Source organism: Seriola lalandi, unplaced genomic scaffold, assembly GCF_002814215.2.
Source record: "Seriola lalandi dorsalis isolate HSWRI2012SDOR001 ecotype SW California unplaced genomic scaffold, Sedor1 jcf7180002054544, whole genome shotgun sequence".
NCBI lineage: Eukaryota > Metazoa > Chordata > Actinopteri > Carangiformes > Carangidae > Seriola > Seriola lalandi.
The window spans coordinates 1,254,593-1,275,036 of NW_019525097.1; the positions used below are offsets into that span (position 1 = coordinate 1,254,593).

At 42.4% G+C, this 20,444-nt stretch overlaps 1 protein-coding gene across 1 annotated transcript in view; it reads right to left on the reverse strand.

Annotated features, from left to right (window-relative positions):
- Positions 1-18,587, reverse strand: part of ptchd4 (patched domain containing 4) — a 30,465-nt gene extending 11,878 nt beyond the window's left edge. Inside the window, exons 1-2 of the mRNA XM_087176310.1 lie at positions 17,988-18,587; positions 6,343-6,838 (exon numbers count right to left, since the gene is read on the reverse strand). Of these exons, the coding sequence (XP_087032436.1) occupies positions 6,343-6,838; positions 17,988-18,587 (1,096 nt within the window). The remainder of the gene's footprint in view (positions 1-6,342; positions 6,839-17,987) is intronic.
- Between the last annotated feature and the right edge of the window lie 1,857 nt (positions 18,588-20,444).

Here is a 20,444-nt window from a genome sequence, read left to right on the forward strand (position 1 = left end):
CCCCCCCGCTCCTTAAAAAACGACCCTGAGGCTGTCATACCGCCATCATCCCAGAGCCACTCACGGCAATAACATCCATAGATCGATCATCAGTCATCCAGACCTGCTTATTGGAACAGGCAGGAATTCCCAGAAGGCTTTTCTAGGGTCAGCGGTGATGGCCACTGCGCATGACCAGCTATGAATGTTGAGTGTCACTATCTATCTTACACTCACAGGATACAAAAAAATAAAATAATAAAAAATATCAGGCCTTAAAAACATCAGTGTCCAGACAGAGAAAAGTCCAAACAGCTTGTAAATCATGCAGTAACTGTGACAGGAACAGCACAGGTTCAGATTGATGTGGCAGAGCTCAGACAGCGGCCACGAGCGAGAGAAATTTCCTCCATCAACACATCTTTAATCACCCTTCCTCCTACAGGCATCCAAATTCATACCAGAAACTTAAATAGTATATAAACGGTAACTAGAGTAAGTCGACAAACACAGTTCTTTATTATATGGAAGCCTGATTCATTATTGTCATGAGAAAAATACACGAAGCCTCTGTGACGTCACCCACAAGAAGAGCGGCTTTAAAGCTCAGAGTGGGCTGCTCTGCTGTCGCCATCTTGGCAGCGCCTGAGCACAAAACTGATTCAAGTATTTCTTCTATTAATTGATCCATTACTACCTGGTTACAATCAGTATCGGGTTATTTTTTGGAATACATGTGCATTTGAGAACCGTGATTACAGTCAGCAAAATAAGAAAACTTTATATAAATCAATGTATTGGTGCCAACCACAAAGTAATAATATTACAACTGTCCAATCTGCCCAGTATTATCCACAACACTGCAAACAAGCAAATCCATGGAAACACCTGCTAAACTCCTCTTGGAATTAAATCCAATTAAATCTCTGTATTTTATTTGCCATTAAAGGCCTGTAAAAGAAACAGTTATTACCACATCTGCGTTTTAATATTTTAAATGCAAGGTCCACTCTAGTAGCTATTCACTTTTGACCGTATCTCATGGACTTCTTCAGCAAATGGAAGTCAGTGATAGCTCAATAAGTGTGACCTTGTGTTCAGAATATTTGATATGACTTCATAGAGCATGCCGTAACCTCAATACTGCTGTGGCCACAAAGGGGATGTTTGGTGTAAAAGTGTGAATGTTTGCGAGCGATCACGGTTGTTGTTTGACTTCCTATCTGAAATAAAACACAAACACCTGCACACACTTCATGCACAGCAGCAATTTGAAACAATTTATGCTCTCGCTGTGAGTCAAATGTGGCCGAGGTGAAAAAAATGGGATTATAGCTCTGCACCAAGGAGTACCATCATGTCCCAGTGGGACACACAGTCGCTGCATGTTGTGTTAAGAAAATAAAATACAGTTTTTTGGCCTGTTGGAGACAGACAGCGCCATCACTCCCTCTGTAATGTCACAGCATGTATGTTTCATGAGTCCTGCTCTGCTTTCTTTCCTCTCATGTCCCTGCCAGTTTTTACACTTCTAACAGCCATCACATATCCAGAGAGAGAACGAAGTGACAAGCTCAGCTCAGCAGTAATTGGCCAGCTCGCAGATGACAGGGCAGATAGACACAGGGGAGACGGACAGGAGGAGAAGCTGCTCCATATTAAACAAAGGTCCAGCGACACGTGGTGGTACCTGCCCCGCGCTGGGTTTCTTCCTCTACGTGATTCAAAGGCCAGAGGTGACATTGGCAGGATTGTTCAGAGAGAATAATGGATTTGTTTTTACTACGATGTGAGAGGAGGCTTTGATGAAAGCGATACAGGGAAACCATGACACAGCTTTACATTTTACAAGCCAAATCAGGGGGAAAAAATTCTGTCTCAACAACTCAGATGCTACCAAACTCTCTGTCACAAAAATCTTTTTGTTTGTTCTCTGAATGTTAAATTTATGTGAAGTTATGTGCCTCACAGTGCTGGGTATCAAACCTCAGTACGTTTTAGTAGCAACAGAAAGTAGGACCACATAGTCTTATTTTCTGATCAGGACGTTCTTCTTTGAAATCGTAATTTTGACAATTTTATACTAATGTGTTTGGGCAAAATGTGGCATCAAATTCAATATGAAACTCTGGTATCATATTGGTATTGTAAATTAAAAAGGCTTGAGCGATTTAAATTCGGGGGGGGGGGGCATTTAACATTCATGTCAGAGTTTAATTTCCATCCCATCAAGCAGAAGAGTTGTTCGGCTTCAAGTGACCAAAAGGACACACACCATTTGGGTGGTTAGCTTTTACTCAGGAGTGGCTTTCATGTGGCCACTTCACCGCACAGAGAGCTTCAGGGGCGGATGGAAGTTTTGGTTGTTCTACACCTTTTTCTACTTCACAGTGATGGAGCCCAGCGTGCTCACAGGACTGCTAATGCATTTTTTTTTTTTTCACCCATGCTTTTTAATATACTGTCATGGAAGTCTGTGGACAGTTACTGAAGCGATCGTACAAGGGCAGGTATGTGCCTTTCTAATATGTGTCAACCTAGTAAATTTGCTACAGACCAGGGGAAACAAAGATAAATAGGAGTGCTGTTATAATGTGTTTTATATTAGCATATTGATAGTAAAGAAGAATATGTTAATGATACACTTTTACTCACTTCTTTCCTTATAGTGCCCAATGGCGCTTTAATGGAGGAGTTTAAGTACCGTGGAAAGCGGAGACCATTGTTCATATTGTGGACTTCCCCCTCAAACGCAATCTGAGATACCATAACATTACCAGAGCCTCGGCCCAGCCTGGTAACAAACCAGGTGTTATCACTTCTAAAGCCACTGAATGTAGCTGCAGGATTTTGGAAGAGCGTGACAACACGTGGCTGACTTTAACGTTCGCAAGTAATTAACATAACATTAAAACACAATTTTTTTCTCCACAGAAAAACCTGCACTGTCAGTATAATTTCAAATAATCTATAATAACCCAACAATTTTACACGTAGGGGTTTTAAATAGAACACTATGATCCCAAGTGTTACTGTTGTCTCCACAGAGGAGATGAAGGGCACAAGAACCAACTAAGAAGCCATGGGACCGTATTCAGATAAGATAATTAGGTCTGTGGTGTATATCGCCACCACAAATGAATCATGGGAGTGTGCAGACTGAGGCTCAGAAGCGTCTGTGTACCTCTGCTTCAGTAAAGACGTTTTTCAGCATGTGGCTGTCAGATACCAGCCGCTGCGGGCTAACTCATTAGCTCAAAATAACAAATATAAAACATTCTTCAAAACTCTCCGCCAAGAACGTGTCTGTGCAGAGCATTTACGATGTCACAGTGAATGTGACCTTTGACCCTTTGGATATAAAATGTCCCTCACTTCATCATTTTATCTTGTTAGATGTTTGTGTTAAATTGTGTCATAATTAGCGTCTGAATTCTTGAGCTATGGCCAAAAATGTATCTTATGAGGTCACAGTGACCTTGACCTTTGACCTATTAACACCAAATTCTAATCAGTTCATCCTTGAGTCCAAGTGAACGTTTGTACCAAACTTAGAAAAAAAAAATCCCTTAAGGTGTTACTGAAATATCACGTTCATGAGAGTGGGACAGACAGATGGGCAACCCGAAAACACGATGCCTCCACCCACAGCTGTCATTGGCGCTGAGACATAAATATTAATAGTATGATAGTCAACAACATGTAGTGAGAACGGCGCTGTACTGTAGGAATAAAGAGCGAATGGTTTAACCAGCTGGACGCAGGAAGTCCCTGCAGTAACAATATGTTAGATGCTAAAAAAATGTCTTTTGTAAAGCAAAGCTGCCTGTGACTAATTCTAAACCCCGGAAATGAGTTAGCATGTTAGCACTTACAATTCCCTTGTCCAAAAGTATGTGGGTTTTTGGTTAGATATCAGATGTAAAGCCTAATTAACACAAGTTTAAGACATTTTCACGTTTTATTCTACAACATAAAATAGCTCTTAAAAAAGGCCCGGTCGCTAACAAGTGGCTAAATGAGATTACAAAAGTACGTCAATAGACACTCTAATGACGGCACCTGTTAGACAGGATAATATTATAGCATATACAGCAATAATATAATCAGTAAATTAGGAAGCCATGATCATGATGATGGAGTGAGCAGAACGCAGGTTTGTTTTAGTTATCTATCTTCTTTTAGTTTGTTTTGGAATCTCAATATTCAAACTCCAAATTCTGGCTTTAGAGTTGCAGGTCTAATGATTGTGAACTGTCCACTTTACACAAAGGTAAATCACTTGTATCTGCCACTGGTTCTTGCACGAGGCCCAGTGTCCTGACAGCCTGTAGTTTAAAACTGCAGTAACACAATAACAAACCAGGATGACAGTTTATCCAGATAACTGACTCACTGCTGCTAAAGTGTGCAGGGACACAGACTTATAGAACAATGATAATGTGACACACACACACACACACACACAAAGTAAAACCAATATAAACCAAACCATTTCCATTTAGCCTCAAGTTTAAATTCAGTGAGGAAATAAACCTCAGAGTTGCTCTTTAAATCAAAATCCGCGGAAAGCTTTTAAATAGTGATGACTTCTCAACAGAGGGCGCCTCTCTGACAGATTGGGTATCAGTATCCATTTGAGTTCTCAGTGTCTGCCCTGATGTGGCGTTGATATAGTGATAGGGGTGTGTCTCAGTAAGGACCTCCCAAGAGGAAGGTGGACATCTGCTGCCTCTGAGGTCCTGTCACATGAAATTACAGACTTAATCAGGTCCTCTCCATCTCCTTGGCCCTTCTCCACCTCCTCCGTCTGTACGCGAGTTTCTCTCTGCCATCTCCTCTACCTCGTCCCTCTGAGTCTCAGTCTGTTCCCCTGCCTCTTTCTCTGCACCCTCCGTTTCCCTATACATCACATACATTTTTTTTCTTTGCTCTTTTCTCCTTGACTTTCCTGTTAAGCCTCTCTCAGTACCCCACCCCCCATGATACCCCTCTCCTCTCCTCTCCTCTCCTCTCCTCTCCTCTCCTCTCCTCTCTAGGTCACATGGACTTGCTCCAGCCTCCTGCTTCTGAGTCTTACTTAAACTTCAGTTTTGTCCGCTGGCCTGCGGCAGAGCTGTGCTAAAGCCCCAGGGACCCAGTGACCTTACTGGGAGGAAATGCAAGATATACTGTGCTGTAAATAGACAATGTATAAGAGAAGACGTAAAGAGAGGAGGAAAAGGGAGAAAAGGGGAAGAGACAAAGGGAGAGAAACAGAGTCTGAGACAACAAGAGTGTAAATGATGATGCAATGTGGGAATGATGCTATATTGGTCATTAAGTAACTAATACTGTAAAAAGTGTGTTCATTTTCATGACAATGCATGCCCTTTGCAATTTATTCGGGGATGGGGGATTTGGGGCTTTTGCATATCTGCAGTTAAAATGAATTTTACAGCTCTGCAATTCCCTAAAGAAATCTGTTTTCTACACATTTAAAAGAATTTTTAGAAATATAAATGAACAGACAACAAATACAAAAAGAATAGAAGAAATCTTCTTCTTCTTCGTTGGAGGGGTTAAGGGACAAAATCGTGCCTATATCCCTGATGCGTCAGAACATTAAACACCCCCTACTGTCCATCCTATTCTATTATATTGCACAGGCTTTTGCTTCACAACCTTCAGAATCATGTACCTTGAAAATCATCTTTTCCTTTCCTTTGCCCCCCCGACTGCGCGCAGCGATGACTCAATTGTATGAATGTTGATGATTTTATCAGCTCAAGTTTTTGCACAGGGCAAACCTGCCTTGTTTACAGCACCCACTCCTAATCATTTTCAGCAAACAACGCCTTACATCATAGTTGTGTGACACCACTGAAATATGACTTGCAAATTTCAAACATGAAATAAATCTATTTGTATGTGTTTTAATAATGAATTCCATCAGTGTTGTTCCCATACAGTGCTCTGGGATTCTGATGGATTCTTTTGGTTGATGTGAACTGTGATCGAGTTTATTATTAAATCCACATCGAAGATAACATTCATTCAGCAAAAAACCTCCACAACAAAACTGAGGGACTGTGTCCTCGATGCTTAAACATGCAAAGTTGCCTAACAAAAGAAATCGCTGCACAACTGCAGAGACACACATGGGAAACACACACATGCCACTCTGTCTGTTTGGTGGCAACAACAATAATGAACTGCCGGCATCACCTCCGAGGAAAAGCCCAACACAATTCTGCTAATCCCTTCCCCAATCAACCCTCAGTGAGTGTCGAACCCTGATAAGCCCCTTAACTAACCACTACACACACACACACACACACACACACACACACACACACACACAGAGTCGTGACCCATGCTCACCCATGGCAAAGAATGGGATCCCCAGCAGCGTGGAGTTGAACTTCCCGTCTGATATAAAGAAGATCCCCGCGGCGGTCACGTTGGCGATGCAGATGGTCAGGACTCCCAGGAGGCCCAGGAACGGCTTCCCCCTCAGGCAGTCTCGCATGGAGCTGGAGATGGTGGCGGCCAGGAGCACCAGCACCAGGCTGACCAGCACCTCCCCCTTGGCCAGCACGCCCGTCTGGTGGAAGTCCCGCCACAGGCTGAAGGAGGTGAGCGACTGGATGTGGAGCTGGTCGGTCGCGTGCGGCGCCTCGGACGTGGACAGCCGGCTGACCAGGGCGCAGAACTCGTTCTCCCAGCGCTCGGCGATGGCATCCTGCACCACGGGGCCGTGGTTGCGGAGGTAGTAGGTGATCTGTACGGCGCGGGCGAACTTGACCTGCTGGTCTCGGCTGTTGGGCGAGAAGGACACGCCGCCCAGCTGGTGGCCGATGAAGGACACGCGGCCATCCTGCAGGGGATTTAGAGATATCCGACAATTAGCTTTGACGAAAGGTACAATTCATAAAAATACATTATTCTACGTGTTTGCAGTGCTCGTGGCTACACAGGCATGTTGCCCTTGACAACAGACATCAGTGATGGGAAAGAGCCTGCTGTACAACATGCTAGAAACTTCCAACCCCACAGAGCATTGCAGCAGTAGTTATCAGCCTTACTTGCTCTAATGTTGATTCATCATTCGACTTGAACTCCTTATTACAGCTGCGGACAAAGCAGGTGATATATCGCGAAGGTAGATGTGGAGCTCCATAGCGAGGTTTTAAATTAATCTAATTATACGGTGAATGCAAGACATCACAGTGTCGAGTGTTTGAAGGTAATGCAATTGTGAAATAAGAAATGTGCAGAGCAGAAGAAGAGGAGTTCAATAAGACAGCTGGGACAATAAACGTGGGCAGCATTAGTCTCTCAGGAACAAATCAGAGCATAATAAAGACAAGAGGTTATTGTTGGCACAACCTTTCTCATGTTTGACATAAAAGTGTGGCCTGGGTGGATACAGTAGTTCAGATTTTGAAGTTCTCTGTTTGCAGCTCAGGCAACCCTGTCCCCAAGAAAACAACTTTACATACAACTAATTTGCGAGAACAAAACATATATATACATATATAACTGCCACTGGATTAGGGTTTTGTGAAGGAATCTTTCCTTCTTTAGGTGTTTTTCCTTTATTATTAGGTCTCATTAAGTATTAGGCCATGTTTCTCTGCAGGGCACACACATGTCCACTACTGCCCAATCCCCATTGGCAGTTACCGTGGCAACCAAGGTCGAGCACAGACCCTCAGAGATAGAACAAGACAGAGTCTCCGGTGAATAGCCATAACTGCCCTCAGGGTCATGATTTACGCACATCTTCTCTGGCTGGGAAAGAAGCACTGAAGAGATGAACAATGTCAGTAACGTGATGTGGCTCCATCCAGAACAACCGCATTTTGGTAACGTAGAAAGTGTGACGTAGTTATCTCTCCTCCCCGATGGATCAACAAATGCTTCTGCTGAAGACATTGTCTGAGTTTCCTGAGAGATCTTTTATCACAAAGTGACCGGCTCACAGATTTCAATCACTGTTTTCTATTAAGGTAAAGAGGAACTGAACTGGATTTATTTTGCACAAATATGTTGATACTGAACATATCTGCACAATCTTCACAGAATTAAATATCTGATCTTGCTACAGCATTATTCAGCTGTTTATGGTTGTGTAGCTTCTCACAGCACTTTGTTAATATTAGAGAAAGTTTTTTTGCTGCCTAAAACCTAAGAACAGGTGGGAATGTGGATGTGAACCCTGATCTCTCTGGTCTGACAGCCGTGCACTCTGTATCTCCGTCATCCACCTCACCCACTTCCTGGCGACTCTGTTGCAGTTACTAAATGAAATGCTTCATTCAAAAAAACTAAAATGTGCCTGTGATAGTCCAGTCTGATAGTAGAGTTGGCTCAGGAAGACAGTGAAACAAAATGAAATTACAATATAATATGTTGATATATTTATGAGAATTTGCCCCGTCAGGTCTCTGAAGAGATATTTCAAAGGAATCCTACTTCCCACATGCTAAGTTTGTTACTTAGCTACCAGAAATTCATAAATCAGGAATTTCATGTAACTACTTTTAATTAAGATGAAAAGGGCACTTTTCAGAGTATCCAATGCAGGATGCTTGATCCTGATTCAGGCAGCGATACAGTTCAGCTTGAGGAATCAGCGTTAAAGATTTGACAGTTCATGTACAAGAAAAGTGCAGCATTAGTTCGTCATGCAAATTCATGCCAGCTTTCAGGGATAATGGTGGCCACCTAGGGGTGCCACCATAGACTGTATATAAAGATGGACGACATCACAGCTCCCCAAAAGTGAGGCCTAAACATCTCAATCGCCCCCTGGTGGCTGGCGGCAGTATAGATCATAACCCCGCCAGTACATGTCAAGTACATTTTTCCCAAACATAGTTTCTGTCAGTTCTCAGTGCACTATTGTGTATTCAAGGGTTCATTTTTCTGATAAGTTTAGTTTTTATTAGTTATTTGAAGCTATAAAACGGGAGTGTGACATCATGATTGACAGCTGTGATTGAGTCATGATTACTACTGCACAGACTCTGGCTACACATGATGTCAACAAGATGGCAACGCTCCTATCCGGGACATGTCATCCGTCTTTATGTACAGACACTGTGTGTGACACACATTTAAATATAGTACAGTGCGCATTTCCTGCAATCATGCACATACACTACATCAAAGCTATAGGCTTATTCGCCAGGTTTAACTGTACAATATATTATATATTATTATAAAACACTGACATAATAAATATTTCCTAAGCCCACTTAATCAGGGCAGCAAGACACACACGCAACATTTTGATGTGAGTTTGAACCCCAACATGACACTGTTTTGTTGTTGCAACAATGTCAACTTAATTTGCAGCTTATTGTAGACATGATTTATCTTGTTATGAGCACAATAATCCAGCACAGTCAAACAGCCACAATATGTTGTTTCACAGTGGGGAGTTTGATATAAATCTCACGCTTCTAGATAAATAAATCCCCATGATTGTTTGCTTCAATTTTTGTAAGCAATTTGCTGCAGTGAGACAAAAATGGATGCATTATTCTCCTCTGGCATTATGTGGGCAGCAGAATAAACCGGCCACAGTGGTAACTGCAACCTTCAAGTCACATAACTGATCCCATCCATAAGTCAAGAGCCAGGTTTCCTGACTACCTCTAATATATTAGCACTATTAACATATAAAACAATATCTGCATGTTATTTTTATACTACATTATTACTCTCAAAACAATCCTACTCAGCCTTTGAAATTTATCATTTCATGACAGTGTACAAGCGTGTTTCTGTAATGTAATCACTCAGTAATTGCTAAGGGAACTCGGAAAGCTTTAGCTCTCATTTCACTTGTGTAATTGCACAAAGCTGAAATTAATCTACCACATTGACTTCCTAACTTCACTAAAGCATTTCAGATAAATCTCAACAGTCACAACACACTTATCTATAAACTTTTGCACCCCAGACTGAGCCATTACATGCTCAGACTGTTGAAACTGCTGAAACACATGCATACCCATAACCAGCTGCAACACGGTGAATATTGTGCCATTATCAGGGCAACAATTTCTAAATCATCTGCAAAATGTCTGCTCAGCTCAGCTTCTGAAAATGCGCAGGATTTAGTTTTCTCTTCTTGTCTGTGGCAGCCTTTAGAAAGACAAAATATAGTTCTCGGTGCCATTGTGTGTGGGAGAGAGAGAACGACAGAGTGAGAGTAGGTGTGGATGGGGCACCACACAACAGCAAGTATGTGTGATATCGGTGAGAGGTTGAGTGATAAGTGAAAAGGGGGGATGTGACACCTCTTGAGCTCCCTGACAAAAGATGGATGTGGCTGTTGGGAGAGGTGTTTCCAGGTTTTTCTAACTAATTTAAACAGAAAAACTATAAATAAAAAATCAATAAAAGAATGTTAATATACGATTACTCTTTTCTAAGGCAACCTAATTGATATTTCTTTTGCATATTAACACTCTTTTGTTGAAGTAGCACCATAATTCTACATGGCAACGTACAATGTATTCTGTGGCTGTGTGAGTATAAGACAAGAGTGTGCAGCAACGCCAGAAGCTCTGTCAGGCTGTAACATTGGCACAATAGTGTTAGCATACGGACATGCTCAAATGGGTAATGTCAACATGCTGGTGTTTACCATGGTCACCATCTTAGTGTAGCGTGTTAGCATGCATACATTTGCTAATTGGTAAAAAGAAAACATGAGGTAAAGCTGAGTGTGATGCCGTTTTTGCCCATCAATCTGCACTCATTAGTACATAACGGCTAAACATGCTTTCAGAAATGTATTAAAAATCAAAAACTGAAATCTCTTATTCACATAATTATTCAGTATCTGCTTCAAACTTCAGGTGCTTCCTGTTTGCTTTAATTATCCTTGAGATGTGTCTAGAACTCGATTTGAGTTGAGTTGGAATTGATTGGACATTTAGTTTAGAAAGGCATGCACCCGCGTATATAAGGTCTCACAATTCACACCGCATGTCAGCACAATAAAAGCCGTGAAATCCAAGAAACTCTCTGTAGACCTCCGGTAATAAAAGTGTGGCCAGGCATTGATCAGGGCAAGGATATAAAACCATTTCCAAAGCTTTGAGTGTTCCCAAGAGCGCAGTGGCCTCAGTAATTGTGAAATAAAAGAAGTTTGAAACCGCCAGGAATTGGGTTGGCCACCTGACCAAACTCAGTAACCAGGCAAGAAGCGCCTTGGTCAGGGGGGTTAACCAATAACTCAATGGTCACTCTAAAGAGCTTCAGAAGTCCTCTGCAGAGATGGGACAACCTGCCAGAAGGACGACCGTCTCAGCAGCGCTCCATCAATCAGGCCTTTATGGTTGAGTAGCAAGAGGGAAGCCACTTTCTGTAAACGGCGCACAGCCCGCTTACAGTTTGCCAAATAGCATTTAAAGGATTCTGAGAGCATGAGGAAAAAAATTATCTGGTCTAATGAGACAAAAATTGAATCATTTGAGCAGAACTCCAAACATTATGTCTGGCAAACACTAGGCACCGCTCATCACTTGGCAAATACCATCCCTACGGTGAAGCATCATGCGATGGGGGGAGGAAAACCTGCTCCAAAAGTGTATGCAGCCTGAGACTGGAACCAAAGTTCTGCAAGTACATGTATAGTCCACTATAACTCTATATCACAACGTGAAATGAATGAATACAAACACAACTACCAGGGGAATATAATTAAAGTGCAATATGAAATCATATAAATCAAACCCCATGTCAAAGTATCTAGGTATTGTCTCTTTTTATTCTGCCCCTCACAACTCCCCCAGCTTTATGGAAGTACTAAATCATTGGGGCACCCCTTTAAATCAAGAAACCTGCAAACTAGCAGCTATAAATGTTTGATTAATATCCAAAAATAAAAAATTTCCATTCTTGATGATATCATAAATCCAAAACATTGACGAACAAACCTTGAAGTGACGCTACTTAAGATTAGCAACAATGTACTACAGTATTTTTGGTCATGAATGCACCATTTTCTAATTTGTTTTACTCACTGGCTTTCATTCATTCAGCCAATCTATTCATCAAATGGAAAAAAAGTAAATCAATATTATTATTACTATTATTTCAGTTGCATTGTATCACAATAAAATGATTTGTTTTAAATCATTCTGCTGTTTAAATGAACGAGTCCAAGCAAAGTGTGAGGAAATACTAACGATGCGTTACTAAAGGTTCTGTTTTACATTAAGAGTTAAGTCATACCATCATTTCACATTTGCAGTATTGTCGGTATTTTCTAAGATTGATTTCAACCACATCGGTCAGGCCTATTAAATATTTATGTATTTTATACTGAAAATGCTTACGTGAGGGTTTTAATGTCGTTTCAGGAGACACTATTGACTGTCTTTTGTATTTTTTATTGCCGGCCACCCAAACGCACCCTGGGGCGAGCCAGTTATTGACATCCACATACCTAACCTCAGCGGCTAATTCCTGCGCCGTGTCTCCTCTCCTCCCATCCTCCACACATCACACACATCGGCTCTGCTGCGGCATTCAAGGTGCCACAGACCTGCTTCTGCATATCAGCTGTTTTTCCTGCTGCCTCACCGCTGCCGCTCTCACCTCCAGTTTTATGATTTATTAAAGAGAATGGGGGTGTAAAACAAACATTGACCTTAGCTTGACATTGCCGTGCTGCATACAACCCAAACTGCTCAATAACTTAATTCAATCCAGCACTCAATTTCACTGTCCCCTCATGAATGGAACAAGAAGCTTGGTCTTGTCCAACACAATATTATCAGTGTTAGGATAAATGTAATGCAGAGATGGCACACCTGTGTGTCTTTTTTATATAAATCAATTCTGATCACCGGAGCTTTCAACTACAGGAGCCCAGAGCGGCCAAAGTTGCCCCTCATTATCAGAAGATAACAACTTAATTATCTAATTATCATGAGATATCAAACTCTTCTCTCAAGATAATGGGCTTTGACACTAAGTACCACACAATTTCACAGAGACAAATCACAACCTTCAGTCCAAACCATGTGCATTTTATATTTTAAGCCCATTATCTTCAGATATCAATTTCATTATATTATCTGAAAATATCATGTAATATTTAATAAAATAAAAACTCTTGAATCAGCATATCTCTGAGACTGAAAAACATTAGGTGCTCCAAGCCAACTGCCACCGCTCACCCATTTTATGTTGACTGAAAATGACATTGATGACACGGGTACGTCCCCCCCACAGTCCCACAGACGGATAGTGGTTAACACGAACACAATGATGAGACTGAATAAGGAGATGAAACAAAATTATGATTAACAGGCTAGATCCCAAATGAGATGTCCAATTAATGTTGCTGAACAGTTTGAATTAGCCTGATGGAGCAGACCAGGACATCAGGTACAGGAGACTTTACGTTTGGTATCAGAGGTAAACAATGAAATACAGCTTCAGTCATTTGACAAGAGAATAGAGAAACTTTATAGCCAGGTAGGTCAGGAAAACAATGGTAATATATATATATTTATATACACACACACACACACACACACACTGGGTATGTTAAGAAACAATTTCTATCGTGGGAGAATGACTAACTAAACTAAAGCAATTCAAAAAGTCCTCCCACTAGTCATTTGTGACTCCCTTCCAAAACAACCTATTTTCCGTTCTAGCAACCCTTTAAGTTGGTGCCACAGTTTGTCAGTGCTTTTCAAAATCTTTGCAAATGATCCGTCACATTCATGGTTAAAGGTCACATATTGTATAAAGGTAGATGTCCATGTGTTGTTTGATTATAGATCAGGTCTAGGTTCTTTATTAATACTGTGAAAGTATCAAAGCGCTCAGTCCACAGAGAAATGCTCACAGCCTGTATTCAGACACTGAGCCTTGAAACGAGTCGTCAGGACTTCCTGTAAACCACAAATATATTTTATTATGGATCATCACGTCAAATAAAACACTGACAAAATGTAAAATATGGAACCTTAAGGTTTAGTAAGGACAAGAGCAACAAAACTACTTTATGGTGATAAAAAACCAACATGCTAATGAAGGACAGGATGCTACAGATCGTCTTGCAATTCAAAATCTGATACATTGTTCTCCCAAATATCAGTCTCCACTTGCTGCCCAATAGGTTTTGCAGCACTATAACACTGTCACATTTCCCCAGCCTTGTTTACATTACATAATCTGTCTACCAGAGAGCACTGACAAGTTTATTGTTCAACTGTAAACAGCACCTTCGGATCAGACCTCTTCGAAAAAGTAAAGCCAAGGAATCCTTATTAAAAATGTTTGTTGATGTTTGATAATGAATCGACTAAGATGTGATTTTGCGCTAACGAGAGTGACAACAAACATTTTAATGTATAACATCTGGGCGGCTGGAAAACAGCTGTCCATATTTGTTATTATCTAAAATAAGCTGGTCCACCAGGATATTTTGGGGCCCATTGATTATAAGCAGATAATCACATACCAGCGTTGCCATAGGTCCAATCTGTTGCCGTAACAACTTCTGCACTTGGACTAACAATCAACAAGCGCTAATTAAGCTCTAATTGGCATTGTGATCAGGTTGCTGGTGGTATGAATGCAGGATGAAGCTACAGACTCACAACCCACAGGTATTTCTTGTTAATGTATGTATTTCAGTGTTAGATATATTTCCCCTCCATATGTTGGAATTGTCCATTGTTCGTTCATTTAGCCCCGTTTGCTTTTGCTTTGCTTTTTTCTAGTATTCTTTGATGCATTTTTATTCTTGTACTACCTGACAGCTTGAAAAGATTACGCAACTGAAAATACAGAAGACAGAGCAAAACAAAGAATATATTTTAAGCATTTTCTCCTGGGAACAGAGCTAACATTCAGCTCAGCAAAAAGTAGGACTTTTTACGAAGTCTACCTCTGTATAACAAGCACAGAAATAAATCCCGACTGTGACATCAAAGAGCGGGATGAGGCATAAGAAGTCAGGCAAATGAATTAGCCCAGACAGCTCGCCAGACAGGCAGACAGAGAGAATAAGGATTCAGGAACATGGAGAGCGCAGAGAGCCTGACACAGAGTGAGGAGAGTCGCGGAGGAAAGAGGTCACATCAACCTTCAAGAGAGAAATACTGTCCTTCATGTCGCACACGACTTGTTAATAGTAATGTGCATGTGCCTGAGTGCATGCAAGCGTGTTAAACTTTTACATGTGTCACATAGAGACACACAGGCACAAGTTAGCATGCGCATGGGTAAAGAAGAGGCTGGACCACAGGATAGTTTTATATTCTATAGATAAGTGGCATCGCTTCAGTCACATCACAGAAATAAACCAGTTTCTAGGCAATCATATGAAAGTCTTTTTTAGGACAAACAGCCCCACTTCCTGTAGTATAGCGTCAGCAGGATTAGCTGTGTTAGCTAAACACTCCGCATACTAATGTTTCGATATCAAAAGTAGGACAGTTGGATTGGAGGGGAAGCTTTTCTTTTTCTTGTGTGTCAACACAGAAAGCAACAGCTCAACAGTCACAGAAACCTGAAAAGTAAAGAGCTGCCACGAAGAGAAGAGGTGACAAGTCGTCAGTGATGTGGCCATATTTATGCTAACTACATTTTAATTGGTAGCTGAAAGCCTCAATTTGTCATTTACATATCTGTACTTCAGAAAGTCTCACTTTGACAGTATTTTCTAAGTGTTGTCGTCTAGTCAACAAAAATTACTTTCAAAACTCTTCAACGAGTCTAGTCCAGGAAAGTGACCATGACGTACCAAGGAACCAGCAGGAACCAGCAGGAACCAGCAGGAACCAGCAGGAACCAGCAGGAACCAGCAGGAACCAGCAGGAACCAGCAGGAACCAGCAGGAACCAGCAGGAACCAGCAGGAACCAGCAGGAGCCGTATCGCCTACGAACTTCCGCTTGCAAAAATGAGGGAAGAGTCGCAAGTGAAACAACCCGCTCTGAGACAGCGCTCCAATAGTGGGAAGACTTTACTCCTGCTGTGCTAAGAGTTCACGTCACTCAGTGCTTTGAATTTCTTATTTTTAAGTCCTAGAGAAACTGTTACCTTCAGAGCGTCCCACCTTTCTCTGGTGACTCTGAACCACTTACTTCATTTCATTATTGCCAAATGAAGTGATCAGTTTGTCATTCAAAAGATCATTTTTACTCATCTGACCTCTCTGTTATGTAATCAACATCAATGCCTCATTTATTCAGCTCCTTACAGACATTAAGCTATAAAGAAATATCTTCAATTATCACCAAGTCATGGTCTTGTGTATTCCTTCAAAGCACATACACAGATCTCTGTATCAAGAGCCTCTGATTATAAGACTGACTTGGTCTCTCATTGTCTATTTAATGAAGGTGGTGCCCCAATTTTCCACAAGTGAAAATTTAAATTCAAGTGTAGTGGTCGCTACAAAAGGGATATTATTAAACACAGACAGTATGAATGTATTTGACTGGAACTTCCTCCTACTGAAGAAATATTACATATGACACAAGGTCAATGACAACGTGAGAAATGTAGAGGTACAAAAGGGTAAATTCAAAAAGGAGAATGATACTGAATACAGTTATCTACTGACTTCTACATGGCTGTTTGTAGATATAGAAGTGACTCATTCTAATTGCCTCATTCTCCAGCAGCAAAGACACTAATGTATATTTTCTTTTCACATTAAACTCTGTGTCGATCATTTCTACGAGAGCGTAAACCGTGCAGCTTTTCTGTGTGTTATTGTAAAAAATCTGATTATCCATCGATGCCCTGCAAAAAACCACGGATCTTGTAAATGTCAACTTTTGAAAGAAAAGCTGAGCAACAGGATGATGAATGGCCCTCGCCGCTCCGCTCGGACGCTGATGCTGCATGGATGGCTCTCGCTGCTGTGGCAGCTCCTCAATGGAAGTTACAACCTGCCAGGCTCGTGATACACCGAATATGCTGCTTGTGACAGTTTGAGCGTGCGATATCAGCATACAGTGGCATGGACCTCACAATCCATTTGAGCAGTGCTGAATAAAGCTGGTCGTTATAGTGATGTCTATATTCTAGCAGAGCTGTGCAGTGCAGTGCAGTGAGTGTTCCTCAAGGCCGTACAATAAAAAGCACACACCATGCAGCTGATGCAAAATAAACCCATAACCTTCGCACTGTTTTTGCCTGGTGTTGTGACAGTGATGAAAATTGGTTTTCATCTTTAAGAAGCTAGGTAAATAGTAAGTGTTTCAAACCCTGCATGCGTGCAACAGTTTTTCAGTTTAAAAGCCTCACTTGCTTCACAAACACCTGATCACACTCTGCAGAGCACATCTGCACCTGATGGACTGGCGGGCCTACAGAGTGAGCACCTGTATGACCACATGCAGCATATCCACATGTTTCACTACTGGGAGAAACTCGTGTGTTACTGATACAAATGTGTGCGGTCAAATCCCACTGAGCAACAGAGAGGAAAATAGAGAGAAGCAGGAGTCTATTAGCTTCTACAGCAATGTCATTATAAAGCATGTACAGCCAGGAAAAGGCCAGAGGGAGACACTGCATCAAAAAGAAAGAAAAAAAAAAGACAGAGGATATCCTTTTGTATGTGTGTGATGTGTGTGAGTATGTGTGGAGCAGTCAGGGTCTATATGCAGCCAATCAATTCACCTGCACCAACAAGGGAGGGTGAAAACTGCAAACCGGCTGTCTGTGTTACGGAGAGGGTTCCCTCACTGGCTGATATATGTAGCAATCTGCAGCCCCACATCACAGCCTGGGAGAATACAAGCCCACTGTGTTCATTCAGAAATTATGGCAAGCACCAAAGGGCCAGCCTGCTCCAGATATTCACATGCTGACTGCTGCTGCACTGTCACCACGGCTCTGAAGGAGAGATTTCGGGGGTTGGATAGTTTCCACAGGCCCGGCTTCACATGCATGTTAAGAGGAGCTGCAGTGTGTGCAAACACTGATAATAATAATTAAAAAAAACTACTAAAAAAAACTCACCTTTAATGTTGTGTTTGGATAGCTCACGGGCACCTTGAGGAAAGTGCTGTTGGAGAGCACAGCCTGCCTGATATCTTCGAAGATGGTGATGATATCATCCAAGAGGCAGCGCTTGTCTCTGTGGCTCAAGACGCAGAGGTGCGCGAACGTGTAATTGAATCCCTTGTAATTAACGCGTAAATCCAGCACCTGCTTGTGGACCTGCAGGACCTGGTCGGCTAGCTCCAGGATGTTTCCCCCGGACTTGGCGAGCAGGATCAGCCTGCCATATCTGCCCGGGGTGTGCAAATCCGAGTACAGCTTGTGCTTCGACTGGTCGATGGGAAACAGGCTGTTGGCGAGACTCCGCTCGATCTTGGCGAGGCTGTGAGTCGGGGCGACCAGCACCTCCAGGTCCGTCTCCGGCTTGAATCGGCTGAGAACGGTAGATCCGAAAATGATGGTGAGGACCGCGGGGACAGTGAGGAAGAAAACGGGGTGCCTGCTAACGAATAAGCCCAGCCAGTAGAACGAAGCCTTGAGCCCTCTGTGTATCACTTGCCGCAGCATCCTCCACAAAATCCAGCTTGCAGATGCCCCGTTTCCTCCGATGAAGCACATGTGACATCAGACTCCGTTCCCCGGCTTAGTCCAATTCGTAAGAGAATTACACCAGGCTACAACATCACACACGTTCACACACACGCACACACACGCGCGCACACACACACTCACACACACATTCACACACACCACAACACCTGGAAAAACAGCACTGCAGCAATTCGCGGCAAGACGGACGGATGGACACACACACACACACGCACACTCACACACACACTCACACACTCTCGCTCTCTCTCTCTCTCACTCTCTCTCTCTCTCACACACACACACACACACAGAAAGGCAGACAGTCAGAAGAGCATCGTGCAATCAGCCGATCGAGACGAGTCCGCGTTGACTGAGCTCAAGCCATTCCGCCTCCATGTGATGGATAAAAGCCGAGCGAGTCTCCTCCGCTGCACCGGCTGCAGTAGCAGCGACGAGCCGTGACGGTGTGATGTGCATGTGTGCACTCCTCCTGTCTGCCTCCTCTCCTCGGCTCTCACAGCAGCCGTGGCGCCTGATTTATGTACTTCACTGTAACCATGTGGCGGGGGTTGAAGAGGAGGATAGAAGGCTGGAGGAGGAGGAGGAGGAGGAGGAAGGGGAGGGAGGAGAGAGAGGGGGGGGGGGTTGATGGTGGTGCCTGGTTATTTTAGGAACAGTGGAGGCAACAGGCAAGATGGGAGTTGTAAGATGTTCCTGCAGGTGGCTGAATGACCAAAAAGCACTTGCAGGGATGAGTCAGTGTTCAGCTTCATGAATGGGGGAAACCCACCTTGTGTTGTGCCTCATGCTGAGTGGTTTATACAGGCCAGGCAGGGTGGTGTGACTGGTCCAGACGATACAGACCTCCCTGGTTTTTGGGGGGTTTTTTTTGCTTGTTTAAGTGACTTCACACACATAACTCTACAACCCCAGCCGTTAACACTTCTGTTAATCGAATCTATTGTTTTAAATGGAGGCTGGTACATGTAATTATCTATCTATTGTGCTTCTATGAGTATGAATGGAGCAGGTACATGAAGATTGAAGCCTCCAGGCAATTTTTTAACTCTGTGAAAATGTTACAGGGCAGATGTGATAATGATTGAAAGATGTCCATTGTGATGGACAAGGTTTTATGGCAGCAGCAGCAGACATGCTGTATTTTTTAATAAATTACCAGATTTGACCTTGAGTCGTCTCTTTCCAGGTGTTGCACCAAAGCGTCAGCAAAAATAGACAGCAGTTTTAGATATCAATGCGGTTCACTGGCGACAGTCAGTGCAATGATGCTGTGCAACATTAGTCAGGAAACAAGGAAGAAATCCAGCAATGGATTGAATCAAATGAAGTAGATTTTACATGGGTTTGTATTGACAAGACCCCACTTTTTACTGCAGGATTTGTAAGTTTCGCTATTGCTACATAGCCAGAGTTAGCATTAACTTCAGCCAATACATCCTCTGAGTAGCGTTTGTTCTTCAGGGCAGACTGGACGCTACAGTGACTCGGTATCGGAAAAGTGACAGTCGGACTGGGCCGGGACTAGCTGGTTAGCATGCTCACTTCAGTACAAGACAAGAAGTGATAGAAATAGAAGTAAAACAAGAAGGTTGCTTTCCACCACTGGAGACAGCTCTTGGCGAGATAAAGAATGAAGTTTGATGCTGAACATGCAACGTTTCTCCTAGACTGGTGAGTGAACAGATATTGACATTGGCTATGTAGCAATAGCAAAACAAACGTTACAAATCACCATTACAAAAATGATTCTTATGATAGTTTTCTGATGCGGCTGTCAACTTTTGGTCTAGGCTCAAAAAATATGTTTTAGGGCCAAAGAAAAACCATGTTTTGGGTTTAAATGTCAGGGAACCGTCATCATAA